At 40.2% G+C, this 15447-nt stretch overlaps 1 protein-coding gene across 1 annotated transcript; it reads right to left on the bottom strand.

The window, feature by feature from the left end:
• Nucleotides 1-1716: 1716 nt before the first annotated feature.
• Nucleotides 1717-14986, bottom strand: mylk5 (myosin, light chain kinase 5). Its single transcript, XM_079643022.1, has 17 exons — nucleotides 14711-14986; nucleotides 12710-12859; nucleotides 11703-11855; nucleotides 11300-11482; nucleotides 10870-10905; nucleotides 9765-9892; nucleotides 7862-8015; nucleotides 7463-7774; nucleotides 7276-7378; nucleotides 6759-6962; nucleotides 6441-6658; nucleotides 5956-6079; nucleotides 4651-4803; nucleotides 3864-3990; nucleotides 3698-3785; nucleotides 3426-3566; nucleotides 1717-2224 (listed from the first exon to the last, which is right to left on the bottom strand). The coding sequence occupies exons 1-17, from the start codon at nucleotides 14844-14846 to the stop codon at nucleotides 2004-2006; spliced, it is 2631 nt and encodes an 876-aa protein (XP_079499148.1). The 5' UTR covers nucleotides 14847-14986; the 3' UTR covers nucleotides 1717-2003.
• Nucleotides 14987-15447: the final 461 nt, after the last annotated feature.

A 15447-nucleotide genomic window follows, 5' to 3' on the forward strand; every position in this document is an offset into this window, starting at 1 on the left:
AGAGATTGTTTTTTAAAACCACGAAGATGAAGCAAATTGCAGTCCTGATTTTAGCATTAAGCTGCTGCGTATGTGAAGGGCAAGTTCCTGAGACCGATGACAAAGTCCGTCTGTGCTCAGGATCATCCTGCTGCTTTGAAATCAGTCAAAACTTGGGAACAGTGGGAGAGAAGGTCGCAAACATGGCGGAAAAAATAACTCTCCTGGAGGCGAAGTTGCAGAACACTGAAAAAGAAGTATTGGAGTTGCGTAGCCTGACTGGAGGTAAAAGAAAATAAATTATGTTAAAGGATAAAATGCTGTGGTTATCCCCCTAGAGGTGGGAGACCATGTGTATGTGGATCTCCAGGCAAACAGGATGGTCTATGATGATGACATGACTACAACCCCTCCTCTGGTGTTCTGCTCTTCACTGAATAATCTGCATGTGTGTTTATACCATTAAAAGGAATATAATCTCACTTTATGGTAACTGGTAGCTGGTAGCAAAAGCCTAACTACTGATTTGCTGCTGAGAAAATCAATAAACATGTAATAATGATAAATATCTGGCTTTCTCTGTGCCATCTTTATTTTCATTTCATGTGTGTTTAGACTTTTTCATGTGTACAGCTCCAGCACAAGTGCAATTCAAGTGTGAAGTTTTGTATTGAATGTATAACTGCAGTAAAAAAATAATAATTAAAAAAGATGCTAATGAGATTCATACGAGTTTGTTTTGAATACATAACATGAGACTATTAGTTTTGAATATCACCTTGGTATAATTCAGGTGTGTTCAAATGAGCTCTAGAAATAAAATGTACTTTCTTATTTTCTTACTAACTTGCTTATTGACTTTACTCACCATTTATTTTTTTCCATACTTCAACTTGAATATTGTCAATAGCCTCTTCACGGACAAGAGAACAGGTGACTTTCTGGTTATTGACATGCTTATTCTTGGATGATTGATATACTCAAACCTGGGGTATTTAGTAATCAGAGTTGATCTTTTATATGAAAAACCTTAATGTAACTTAAAAGAAAAAAATACATTAGAACTTTGTAGCATAGAAGTATACGATTTACTGTAAAAGTATTATATTTTTATATCCCTTGCACTTGATTCCATTGGTATGATGCATTGATCTTTAGTCCATGTTTGTAGGTTAAATAAAAAAATTGTTTAAAAAGCTAAACTAAAACCAGCTTCGGTCTTGGCTCATTTTGCATTGTAAGTATTCAAATCGTGGAAATCTATCGACTTTTGTATGATATGATATGCATGACTGGCACATTTCATCCAAGCTGCCCAATGGAAAACTGACCAAAGTCAATAAGTGCTTTGCTTGTAATGACTTTTAAAATGTAGTTTTTAATATAAGTTGGACTGACCTAAACACTCTGATCAAAATAAGTAAACGGAACAAGTGTCTCCTTTTTAGCTGTTAGCTGGCACAAAGGTTGTCTGATTCTTAACGACACTGTTCTGCTAAGTTTAACAAAAATTCTCTGTTCCATTTTAATGCAGTGGTTTAATTTTGATATTCCACTAAAAGTTTGCGTTAGTGCTCTGGAAAAATTATAACAAAGCATTTATAAAGTACAATTGCTCAAGTGTTTCATTTCATAGCATGTAGCACATGCTAACAGTTAGCCCCTACAGTCTATTGTGGTCAACATTTTTACCTTAAAGTATATCAGAAGTCAGATTTTACTGCGATTTCAGACCCGTTTGCTTTTGACAGGATATTTATTTGTATTCATACCGCCAGTTGAAATAAAATCTTACAAATATTTAGCCATGAGGCAAAGTAAGCTATAAGACAGTCCTCACCCAAGTCCAATGAAGAAATACCAACTTTCATATATGCCTGTAGCTCTGTAACAATATTCATACATTTTGTACAATACAAATATCATATATTTCCAGCCATAGTACAGGATGTACAGTTTGGTCCTGACTTTTTATACAATATTCTACAACAAAACAGTTGAAGGCACTCTTGAAAATGTTGTGTTTATACATTTTGTCTCTCCTTCTTTACAATAAGTTTGGCTGAGCAGAACGCCTCCCCTTGATCATTGGTTGCTTTGCAGGTGTACACACCGCTCTCCTCTGGGCCCACTTTGTCTAAGACCAATGTGCAGCGGCCATCTTCATCATACTCGATCTGCTTCGAGGGTGACTCCTCCACATGCTCTTTACCACAAAGCCACACCACCTCTGGGTCTGGGTACCCTGTCAAGATAGATGGGGGTGAGGACAGTATTAAAGAGCAGAACAAATGACAAGTACTTCCGTTTTCTTTTAGGGGAAGTTTCAGTTGCGAGTTGACAGCAAGTCTTTCAGGCCTGAAAACTGACCATTAAAGGTGGGGTAGGTAATTAATTCCAGAAACACTTTTTGGAAATATGTTGTGTATAGCAGGGTCTAATATGGGTTATGCAAGGCCAATTTATTAGATATTGTCCAACATTTGTGATAAATCTTTTTGCTTTTGCTCTTTTTAGTAACGGCTGTGAAAAATATATGTGCAATAATAAGTCACAAAGATGAAAACATTGATTAAAGGTCACCTATTATACAAAATGCACTTTTTTACATACATGTGTCCCCGGTTTCTAAGGAGACTCACAAAGTGTCAGAAAATAAAACCCTCTCTCGTTTCCTCCTTACCCACATCTCTAAAAACGGGACTTGCTGCGGACTTGACGTCATTACTGAAATGTGGGCTGGCTATACATTGAGCTCCTGGCAACGTAACGCCCCTCATATACAGTCGGCTAGCTGAATCCCCTCCCACAGCTGTGTGTCTGTGTATTCAGCAGGATGTCTACGGGAGGGACTTAGAGTAAAGTTGTTATATATATATCATTCATATAATGCCACTGTGCTAGCGGTAAACCCTGAATTAAGAACATGTCAAGCTTTGTGCTGTATCAGAAACAATCCGCAACATGTTTTGGAAATAATATGGTCTGTGTTTATATTAGCAAGCATCGCTAACACTCAGAGCTAACACTGTACTGGAGAGAATATGTGTAAAGAAGCCGGATGTAAAAAGGTACTATCCTTGTGGCAAACCCGTTAGAGAGAAAGCGTTTGAGCTCCACACTGTTTCAGAAATAATCCTTCATGTGGTTTGGAACATAATATGGAGTTTAATGACGGCAGCATTTAGCTGAGTTATTGCCGGTAATCAGCCTTTTATCTCACCGCTTGCATGCGGCAGCTCGGTTATATTTAAAGGGCCAGATTCAGCGCTTTTGTAACAGGGCTGAAATAGAGGGGTATAAAGCATGGCTACAATGGGTAATCTGTTCAGAGACATGTTTTGTATAGATTTGGACCTATATTATATTGTTCAAATATAGCCTAAAAGGTGAGCTTTAAGCTCTTGACTGAAGTTGTGTGTACTCTTGACTGAAGTTGTGTGTACCTGTGAGGTGACAGGAGAGACGGGCACATGATCCCTGAACTACTGTAAGGTCCTCCAGGCTCTGGGTGAACTGGGGTGGCACTTGCATCTTGCGCTCCAGAGACTGCAGGGCATGCTCCGCCTCTGGGCTCAGGGGTGAATCTGGGACAGAGAGGGGGAGGAAGAAGGAAGTAGATGAGTGGTGGAAAACCCCAGGATTTTTATCCTTCAACTTTAAACCAGGAAAATAAAACGATCCTGATAAGATAAAATCAGAATGTGATTTGTCCTACTTTCTCCAGGGCTGGTAGGCGAGACACAGCTGTCACCTTTAGACAGCAAAGCCATTCTCTTCAGGGCTAACAAGGCCTTCCCTGCTTTCTATGTAACAAAAAAAGTCCGGGATCAGAAAACAAAAACACCTCAAACTCAAAGATAAGCATAAAAGGACTTAAAGACCTTCCACTTCTGCCTGGCTAGAAACCTCTTCATCTTCTCCTTGGACAGGCTCTTGTTGGTGGCAACAGCTCCAGAGTCAAATGCCATCCAGGGGTGTGCGAGTGCTTCCTCACATGTCATCCTCCGCCTGGGAAAACAGTTACAGATGGTTAAGGGAAGACACTATAGGTTTATAAATCCTCAAAAGGTCAAACGTTTTTAAAGAGGGAATTTTGAATATGTCCTTGCACCACCAAAAATCAGAAAAAACTGTAATCTGCACGTTTAAAAATACGAACGAGGAACAAGTGTTACATAAATCAAGCTGAGTGTTCATCTAGGTCTTCTTCAAAAACCTTTATATAAATATACCTTTGTACAGTTTGACGTCTGTATCTAGAGAGATTTCTGGCTCATGGGAAAAAGTAATTTAAGAAAAAAAGCCTTACAAATATTACTATTGTAGAATTAAATACATTTTATTATTAAAGAAATGATCTAGTTTGTGTGTGTCTGTGTCTCTGTGTGTCTGTGTCTCTGTGTGTGTGTGTGTGTGTGTGTGTGTGTGTGTCTGTGTGTGTGTGTGTCTGTGTGTCTGTGTGTCTGTGTGTCTGTGTGTCTGTGTGTGTGTGTGTCTGTGTGTCTGTGTGTGTGTCTGTGTGTCTGTGTGTCTGTGTGTCTGTGTGTCTGTGTGTCTGTGTGTCTGTGTGTCTGTGTGTCTGTGTGTCTGTGTGTCTGTGTGTCTGTGTGTCTGTGTGTCTGTGTGTGTGTGTGTGTGTGTGTGTGTGTGTGTGTGTGTGTGTCTGACCTGGTGTCCTTGCTGAGCAGCGAGCTGATGAAGTGTTTGGCCTCGTCTGTAATCTCATCAAAGCTCTCCTCATCAAACTCCCACTGGGCGGCTGTGACCAAGGAGAGGGTCTCCACATCATTGTTACCCTGGAATGGAGACTCACCACTGAGTCTGAGGAGCAGAGAGAAAAAACATTATACTCACGGTTTCAACCTAAATCCACTAGGTGGCATTATAAGTCATTCAAAAAGCTGCAGCCTCATCGTGACAAACATCAGCCCAGTCCCATCAGTCGAATATGTTCTATTAAGTTGTCATCAGAAGATTAAGGGCCTTTTTATTATTCAGATTATACCAATTATTTGTTTTCTTGCTAAGAGATGGATGAGTAGTTTAATTAACTCATAAGGACCCACCTTTACACAGGTGTCACATGACCTTTACATGTTCTGGAAAGTTCCTTATACAGCTTTAGCCTTTATTGTATCTCATGAAATCCCTAAGTGACACACACTGAACAGTTTGGCGGGTCATGGTCCAGGTCATGTGATTTTGTGTTAATAACAACATGTCCAAGATGTCCATGTGCCAGGCTAACACATGTGACAGAACTAGCTACATTTCAGAAGCTTGTTTTTTGTATCTAAAGGTAAAATTCAAGCCATTTAAGAATTAAAACTCCTTAAAATGTCCTTTATTACATTTAACCCATTTTGGAAACATTTCTTCATCAAATCGATATGAAACAAACATCGCTGTGACACTGATGTCACATCGGGACATTAACCCCAAACATTCAGAGTAAACCCGGAGTGACACATTATGCACAATTAGAAATATTATTATGATCTGCTCAGTTAATTTAGCTGATTCAATTATATTTAGTTAATATATTCTTTATTCTTCAATTCAAAGAATGTTCAAACTAATTTGAACCAAAAAATCTTCCTCATTAATTAAGTTATAAATAACAGTTACTTTACCATTAAAGCCCAATTTGACATACAGTATATATGTCACTTTTCAGATATTTGATACTAGGGGGGGTTACTTGTCAGAAATGTGTTATGGTCTATTTAGTCTAAATTATGTTCCCCTTAATTTTTCCCAAAAGTAAAAGGGTCCGGGTTCTTATGACCAGTCTTGTGTCTATACCAAATGAAGCCACTCTCAGCAACAGGTTAGCTTAGCTACGCGCAAAGACTTGAAAGAGCTAGCTTTTCCCTGTGCAAAAGTAACAAAATCCAACTCTGCACCTTAGGTGAGTTTTCCGAATGTCAAACTAAATGTAGAAAGAGCCATGGGAGGGACAGTGGGACTCACAATATGTAGCAGATGACTCCTATGCTCCACATGTCAGTGAACAAACCCACAGGCTCATAGTTGATCACTTCAGGTGCCACAAACTCTGGAGTCCCATGCATCACCTTCAGTGGTGTGTCCCCTTCTGTTGAACATAAATCACATAATTATGCCTCCACACTGGCGGCATTATGTTTGACAAATATCCTGAGTGTCCGTACCATTCTTGTGAATGCAATACCTCTGAAATGCCTTCGGGGAATTTTTTTACATTTTAAACATTTAGGGATGTAGATTACATTTTGGTGGTCAAAGGTCACTTTGACCTCATTCCATCCCTTCTCGTAAACACGATAACTCAGGAATGCTTGGAAGGAATTTCTTCAAATGATATGTCCACTTGGATTCAAGGATTATCATTTAGTGTTCAAAGAACCAACGTGCATATTATGACAATTTGACGATGGACAAAAAAGTGATGACATTTTGGACAGACATTCACATACCAATCTTGCAGGCTAATCCGAAGTCAATAATCTTCACGGAGGTGCCAGTGGTGTCAACACACACAATGTTTTCAGGTTTCATGTCCAGATGGACAATGTTCTGCTGATGCATGAAGGCAATCCCCTCCAGGATCTGCTGCATGTAGCGCACACTAGCAAGCTCAGTGTGCACAAAACTGTCGTCCACAATGCGTTCAAACAGTTCCCCGCCTGCGATACTGCAGACACAAACCACAGCATTGATATACTTCATTTTCTTTGTATGCAACCAGAATTTGCAGGTTTCCAACAATGATCGACTTTCACGATGGTACTCACAACTCCATGACCATGACCATCTCAGGCTTGTGGTCGTATGCTGCGAGACACTGCACCAGTTGGGGGTGGTGGAGGAAGTTCATCAGCTCTATCTCCTTACGAGCAGCCTCCCTCTCCTTGGCACGTCGACCTTTGTAGAACTTCCCTGCACACACACGTCCTGTTTCCTTGTGGGTTAACTTGAACACCAGGCCGAACTTTCCCCTAATGAAGAAACACGTTTATTTTGTTATCTCGGAGACCATAAATCAAATTGTGAATGTTAAACAATACTTCATTTGAGATCTGTTATTGTTGTATTCCTTTATCTGTCAAAGGGGAAAAAACACCCAACATTTCTCACCATTGAAATCAATGTCGTTGTTTATAGATAGAATCATGTCTCTGCATGCATTTTAATCATCGCTCTGTTGTACTTGGCTGATTTCCCCAAATCCACAGAGGTCACCAGCTTCCAAAGAAATGTTTGTGTTCAAGCTAATCGGATAAAACATGTTTGAGCCTGACAGATACTCACATTCCCAGTTTCTCCTGCAAACTGTAGTGATCTGTGACTTTGTGTGAAGAGTCAACAGTGACACAGAAGAACGCTTGAGGGGTTTTTTCTTCTTGTGGTTTATCTAAATACACAGACAAAGGCACAACGGCTTTAATAAAAGCCTCATCTCTAGATTTTGTGGTATGAGTAACACACGTTGCCTCACCATTCTGCTCCATCCTAACTACTGGTGACACTGGTCCTGGCTCACTGACTCCCACCGCGTTGTAGGCCCTCACTCTGAAGCAGTACTCCTGTTGAGGCAGCAGACCTGAGCACACTTTGTATGAGGTACTCTTACACTGGGCTGTGAGCTCGGCCCAATCTCCAGGATCAACACGTCCCTGGTTCTTCACTTCAACCACATAACCTAGGATAGCACTGCCTCCGTCGTAGCAGGGGCCGGACCAGGAGAGCACGAGGCTGCTGGGAGAGACGAGGGAGATCACGGGACAGGAGGCCGGAGGCTGTGGGGGCTCTGGTTGGATGACGGTAAGATGAAGGGTCAGGTAACTGCAAACTTATATCACTTTGTACTGACATTGCAGAGTGTGTGTTGCCTTACCTATGACAGAAAGAGCAAACGTGTGTTGTGCAGAGCTCTTGCGGTCCTTCACTACAACAGTGTAGCGGCCTGTGTGCTGCGGGTTAGCCTCTGCTATGACCAGTGTGCTGCTCTGATCTGTGTTTTCTGACCACAGCTCTGGACCATCCACTATCTGTAGAGTTTTTTTATTATTATTATTATTATTCAAGACAATAAAAATGATTATTTTGAAAATATCCAATAGTTTGCAGAATAAAACAGTCACAATACATGTGAGGGCTACAAGCCTTACAAACGAACACACATCCTAAAGGTTATGCTTTTGTTTACATCAGACATACACATTGATTTGAAACAGCTTTATTTTTGCTAGATTGAGTGCACACAATCTTGTTTAAAATATCTATTGTTAATTGTGTTGTGTGTAATCCTATTGTCAGTGTCTTACAGCTCACCTTGCTCCTTGCAAAAGACTGCACTGATGGAAAACACCTGCCTTTATAGATGTGTCAGCTAATTGGACTACGCCATTCCTCTCAAACCCTGAGGGGTGTTTAAAGAGGCCACTCCATTTAAGCCACCCCTTTTTAGAGCCTCTTTCCCCTGCACGCAACAATGGACTGGCCAGTAGTGCTATACATTCCTGCAGTGTGGAGATGAGGGGGGGTATGAGTTGCTCTTGGGCAGAAGAGCACACAGGATGTCACCCATTTTTGTGATGTTTGTTTATGCGTTAAATGCTAGATTGTGTCTGTTTATATCTACACCTTTTTTGTTTAAACTTAATTGATTGTATTACCCATCTTAAAACTGTACATATATTGGGTAAATAAAATCCTTATTTTTGCACCTCAACCTGCATTCCTGATTTTTGCGTACCCTGGTCCTTCACAACCATCAGTTGATACATTAAATACCTTTGTAAAGGTAATTTCATTTAAAGAGGAATGTGTGCTTTCAAAATCCCACACATTATCAAAACATTGAAACACATTATACTTATATTTTATATCTACTTATCTCTAAGAAAATAAACCCTATATCCTACGGAGCCCCTAAACTAAAGGGACGTGAACAAAAATAAAAAACAGAGAAAACATTTAATAAATCAGGATAATGGGTTAGTATCTTGTGCGAATGACAGTGCACACATTATTTGAGATATATTTCGAACTCGGACTTAATTTTAAGGACATTTCGCCCAGGGGTGTAGAGCTATTTGTTTAAGCACCAGATTTGCAAAACAGGACAGTCTGTAAACCAGTCTGCCTTGATATATGAATTCCTGTCTGTGACTCTCACAGTATCTTCTGCCCACAGCTGTTTTATAGAAGGAAAACCACCTTCACTTCATGAAATGGCTGCAGCACCAGGAGGCAGAGGGACGTGTCACTCACCCTCTGAGAAGTGCAGCTCCACCGCGCAAAGAGCTGTGCCTTTTACGCACCTTCTTCACTGTGTTTACCTTCATTAGAACAGCTAAAGAGCGACCGCAGGCTGCTACATTTTAACACACACATACACACATCGAACTGCCAGATTATTACGCCCTATAATTAGTTTAATGTAGGAGATGTCGGGTCACCAAGGCGCATGATGTGTGTCTGTTTGTGCTCTGCTCAGCTCCGCTCTGTGTGTATGTGTTCGGTCTCTTTCCCTCTCTGTTTTGTTATTTTTTAATGTCCCTATAGGGGCTCCGTACTATCCCACCAGCATAATTAGCTTACATTTCATGACCAAACATACAATTAAACAGTCAAACTTTTTCCTTACTTTTACAATAAAAAACAAAACAAATATTTACATCCACTGTTAATAAAATGTCTGAAGGAAGTAAAAGACTAAGTGTTCCAAATAACGACATTTTTCTAGATCATTTACATAATAATGAAATATGATCTTGCTAAATAAATGAAAATACCTGATCCTTTTTTCTGATCCAACACGACGCTACAGGAGGACTGCCAGTGAAGGAACACGTCAACCTGGCAGTTTGTCCCACCTTCACCTCCAGGTGTTGTGGAGGGTTTTCAAAACGTAATGCTGGACCTTCAAAGAAGAATAGCAAAGTGAGCGTTTTGACTCGGAGCCTTGGTTAGGCTTAAGGCCTTAAACATCAAACTGAAAGGAAACTATCCAGTACTGTGTCTGAGAGAGATAAAGACAGAATGAGAATGTGGTTTGTCTTGTACTATTGGACTGGGGGTGTGTTACTTCCCTTGAAACCCTTATTATTATACAGCAAACTCAGTGTCTCAACTGGAAACAAATACAAAACGCAGATGATATTTTCCACACAGTACCTGGGTTTTGGAGCGTGTTCAACAATGTTAAACTAGTTCACGATAGAAGACACCTATGAATCCCACTTGTTGTTTTCAATATAGAATTACTACAAATATCAAGCAAACAAACAAAACACATTTTTTCTTTTTTCTAACCACATATTAACAATAGACTAGAACAATTCCATATATGAGCATAGAGTCAACATCATCACTCAAACGGTCAGTATTCAAATACTGTGGCATCAATTTGACTGGAGACATCTGATAGGCTTTACAGTTTATCTATTTAGAAGACATGCTAAATTATTCGATCTAACCCTCTAGCCATTACTTCAACTTGTTCCAATCCATCAAACCACCTTTTTTAAAGCAGACATATCCTATGCACTCATAACAAACATTCAGACCTTACTGTGTTATCTTTTCATGCCTTTATTGTTGCAGCCTACACCCTGGGGTTAAAGGTTTCCATTGTATTGGATAACAGTAGATCAGAGTTAGCCAACATTATTTCTATAAACAAAGGCTGAACAAAAAGAAAATTCCAGGAAAACCAAAACAGAATCAGAAGCAACTCACACACAGAAAAGGCTCTAATGAAAAAGTTGAATTTTCATGAACAAGCAGAAATCAGACAATATAGCATTGAATAATAAGAAATGGAAGTGTAGGTGGACGATGGAAAGACCGATGCTTAGTCATCTGGCAGAGAAAGTAAATGAGGAAAAGGTTTCTCACCTGTCGCTGAGTTGGCTCTCTTCTTTGGGATGACTTCTGCAGAGACAGATGAAGTGCAGGTAGGTTTTAGTATATGGTGGAGGTGTGGCTCTGCTGTTCTATTGCTATCTGTTAACACACTCAGCAACTTTTACTGTACTGTGTACTGTCCACTTCCCTACATGGCGCTCACTTGGGACCGAGAACTTTTAGTGGGTGTATGTCATTATTGTGGAAGTCCTACATTATCCCTTCATGGTGAAGCCTGACAACCAATTACACAAGGACTGGAAATGATGCGTTTCCTATTTGTTTGAAAACCTATCATGGATGTCCGGAAGAAGTTAAAACAATGGAAAAGAGGCCTTACATGTCTTGGTGCATCAAAACATTAAGAGAGGAAGGAAGCTGCATTGTACAGTATGTTCAATTTGGGAAATGAATGATTTACCTCTTGGAATTGAGACCGGGCTGAGCTTATCAGAGCCTGCAGTGGAAGAGCAAATAGATCCTCTGGTCTTCTGTTGCTCGTCTTTGGGAGACAGTGGTGGCCTTCCATTCGGCACCATGCTCTTGGATGGAGAAGTTTGGATATTTGAGACATGACTCTGCGACCCACAGATAGTTTCAAAGTCTGGATTGGTTTTTGGTAAGAGGAAGAGAAAAAGGAAACTCAGAACACAATGAAACTCCTAACTATTTTGACCAGAGTAACTAACAGAATAAATATTCCACATCTTGCATTGCAACCTCTAAAAGGCAGAGTTTACGAGCTTCAAATTTGTGTTGTAGACTTATGTTTTAATGTCCATTATAAAGCAGTCTCCAGTGTGTCCCAGTGTCTCCCTCCCCACCTCTGACATACACAGCAGCACAACAGGATGTCTTCCCTGCACTGTTCTCTGCCAAGCACGTGTAGGCGCCCGCATCTTCAGGCAAGCACTCCCGCACCACAAAACTCGTCTCCCTGCCATTAAAGGAAGGTTTTCCAAAACGGGCCACTTCACCTGCCCATAGGAGGAGAAAAAAATTAGAAACACTTGCATTCTCTGGCTAGGGAAATTCATGAGGAAAAGACAAGGCATGTAAAGGAAGGAAGGGCTGAAATTGACAGAAGGGTTTAAAGGGGCCCTATTATGTTCATTTTTGGGATTTCATAATTATATTTTATACCTCTAATTTGACATGTTTACATGTTTTAATGTTGAAGAAGTGCTTTATTTTTCTCATACTGCACCATCTCTTTTCACCCTCTGTATGAAACCAGAGCCCAGTCTGCTCTGATTGGTTACTGGTTTGCTCAGTTGTGGTTGGTCAACCGCTTAGAGATGTCCTGGCCCTTAGCCTATCAAGCTAAAATGTGCGCAAGGACGGAGCGCAAAGGACCACGATCAGCGTTTCAGGAAGGGGTAGGAAGTGTGTGGGAGAGAAACTCCCTCTGGAGGGAACTTTCGGATTTTAGACTTTAAAGACCTATGCAGGTTTTATTTATGATAGATATTCCTCAAAAATGACAAAACATTTTTGGCTAAGTGAAGAGTAAAAAAGGGGTAGAAAATGTGTCAAAAATACATCTAGAAAGTTTACATTTACTGTAAAGGTGCAGACATGAAAACATACAGTAGAATAGTCTGTTATATAAGCTTCATTGTGTTGGGATAAGCACAAACAAAAAACAGTACATCTAAATAGGAAAAGGAGTTGATCTATGGCAAAACTAAAGAGTTCAAGAGGTTAACTGGTAGGATAACGACCTGTTATATAAAATATGAGTTATTGGCTGTATAAGGGCCTTTTACTTTAGGTCAACATCTGACCCCAATCGATAATCAAGATGTAGCAGTTTAAATTGATCACTCACCATTGTGCAACCATGACACTTGAATAGGCTGACCTCCAGTCAGAGCTCCCCGCAGTGTGACGTCATTCCCTTCGTCCACACAGCAGTCCTGCAGCGGCTCTATGAAGACGGGCAGATCCAGGCGTTTACGAGCGGAAAGGTTAACAGACCCTGAATGTGGAGTAGAGGGGTGAAAAAAGGTGAGGGGTCAGATACACAAAGCAAGAGCAACACACACAGAGTTGTAACCCCTTGTAGACGATGCAGTTCTTTGAAGTCTTAAAACCCTTGATGTGTGTTGCTCTTCACAGAACTGCATATAGGTTTGGATAAATCATGTTTTGAATCGTCTTATTTTAGTTCTTTAACTCGCTATTTATTATATATTTATGACATCAATTTTGGACACAAACTTTATTATAGTGTGTGTTTTTACTTAATTCACACCTTTTATCATCACACTCATACTCTTAAATTAGAAGTAACACCCGCTGGAAGTGCTACAGATGTGATGGGTGTGTATGTTCTATCCTCTCAACTAGCCAAGCTGTTACAACACTTTTAAAAACACATTTTAATTTGTTCTTCCATCTTTCTTTCACATGAATTCTAGTCTCCACTGCCCAAACAATACCAAAGTACTGAGATCAGACATCTGCTTTTGTGTTTTTTCTTTTTTTTCTATGCAGTAAGGATATCAGAGATTAATCCTTGCTTGAAACACGGGGGTGGGTAAATCAAGGATCTGCACTCCCCCTGATGTAGCGAAGCTTCATTCAGCACATAATCTGAACCACAGGCTGATATTGAGTGGTATCACCAGTAAAATGCATTGTTATTAAAGAGGTCTACAGCTGCAGTAAAGTAACTTTCCGAAACATTGTGTAAAATAGGTTATAAATACCATGCACAATAAACTAGTTATGGTTTAACAAAATATGTGTTTTAACAATCAACCTTTAGTCAGAGGAGGATTTTCACACCCTTGTCACATCATGACTCTTTGACCCTTCCTTTGACAAGACTTAAGCAGACCTAAAAGCTTCCACTGGCAGGTCAGTGATAACCGATAAGCTGAACTAAAGGCTTAAAGGCTGCTCTTATATCATTGGAAATGGCCATGCTGAAACAAGTCTGCTTTTATCGGTTCCTGATGTTTTAACATGTAAAAGATAATGTACAAGATTGTCATCTGCCAGACAAATGTGGGTCATAACATCTGCTCGATGACGATTCACACTGAAAAAAGCATGTCTACTGGAGTACTGTACTTTAGAGTTACTTGAATTTACTTCAATCACTCATTGTATGCAGCTTTGCATTTCTACCCCAATACATTTCAGATGGTATATTGTAGCCTACTTTCTACACCACTATGCTTGCCTGACAACCTTAGTGGCTATTCTTAGTTGCCCCTTCCTGTGCAGCAAATAACATGTATCTCTAGATGTGTTGATTTGAAATGTCTGTGATAAACTGAGGGGAGAAGTGATCTGATCTGCTTTTTAATCCAAATAAATTGTTTAAAAGGCTCTTGAATCTGCTGAAAATGCATTCTCACAAAGCTGAAAACAGGCCTGTTTTTTTTTTTAGCTTACACACAATGATGAAGCAGCAATATTAAGCCAAACCCATAATAATTATAGTACGACCATGACAGTAACTATTTTACTGCACGATAACTACTTTCGTTTCATATTGTCATTGGAAATAACACCCAGTTATACTTAAAATATTTGATATTCAGTGTGGAGATGCAAAGCAATCAAGTAAAAATATTTGGCCATTTCAACACAACCCTTAATATTGGCTTAGAAAAACAACAAACATAACACCAGGAGAAAATAAAAGCAAGGGTGTTTTAATAGTGCACTTTACTTTTATCAGGAGTCATCACCATGTTCAGACTTGTATATAATTAAATATGAGATTTAAAACATAATTCCTAGCAGTTGAGCTCTTTCCAACACAACCACACACCCTGAAAGTATTAATCTCCTCTCTCTGTCATGCAGCCCTCACCAGTGTCAGGACATGTGTCTGCGATCCTGCTGTCAATAGTTCCCGGCCCATTCCATGATGTAGGCGATGCACTGGGCTGCTTGATGTGCATCCTGAAGGTTGACACATATCGCTGTTTGCTGCCATCACCATTCATTTCTGTTCAAGAACACCCCAGGCCTCTGAGCGGAAAAACAAATAGTTCACACAGTCATTTCCCAAGCTGATTATCACACTTCCCTTCTCTGTCACTGCCTCTGCAGCTCGCTCCGTCTCTCTCTTCTGTAGAACTAACACTCCCTCACACTTCTCTGCACATGTTAACCTCTTTTCGCACCCTCCCCTTATCTACACAAACTCCACCTACATCACAAATCTTTCTCTTTGCTTTGGCCTTTTTTTTAAGGCACAACAGGCTTATCAGTCAAAGTTACACTAATGCCAAATCCCACACCCACTGCTCAAACCCCTGTCTTTATTACCAAGGCTAATAGACACACATGGCACATAAACAAGGAAAGGCAGAAAAGAGGGAGAGCAGTAGGAAATGGGGGAGGACTTATCTACTCGACCAGCAAAAGGTCGTATTGTGTGCTGTTTGTCGAATGCGCTGCTGTTTATTGATTTCCCAGTTTGCCCTTATCAATGCTGCCACTGAACTTTGTGATGTCAGTGACGTTGGCGTTGCAAAGGTTCATCTCACGCCTGTGGATTGTTAAACATGTGATTGTGAACGACAGGCTTGTAAATCCTATTCA

Source organism: Notothenia rossii (genome assembly GCF_949606895.1).
Source record: "Notothenia rossii genome assembly, chromosome: 8".
In the NCBI taxonomy this organism is placed as follows: domain Eukaryota; kingdom Metazoa; phylum Chordata; class Actinopteri; order Perciformes; family Nototheniidae; genus Notothenia; species Notothenia rossii.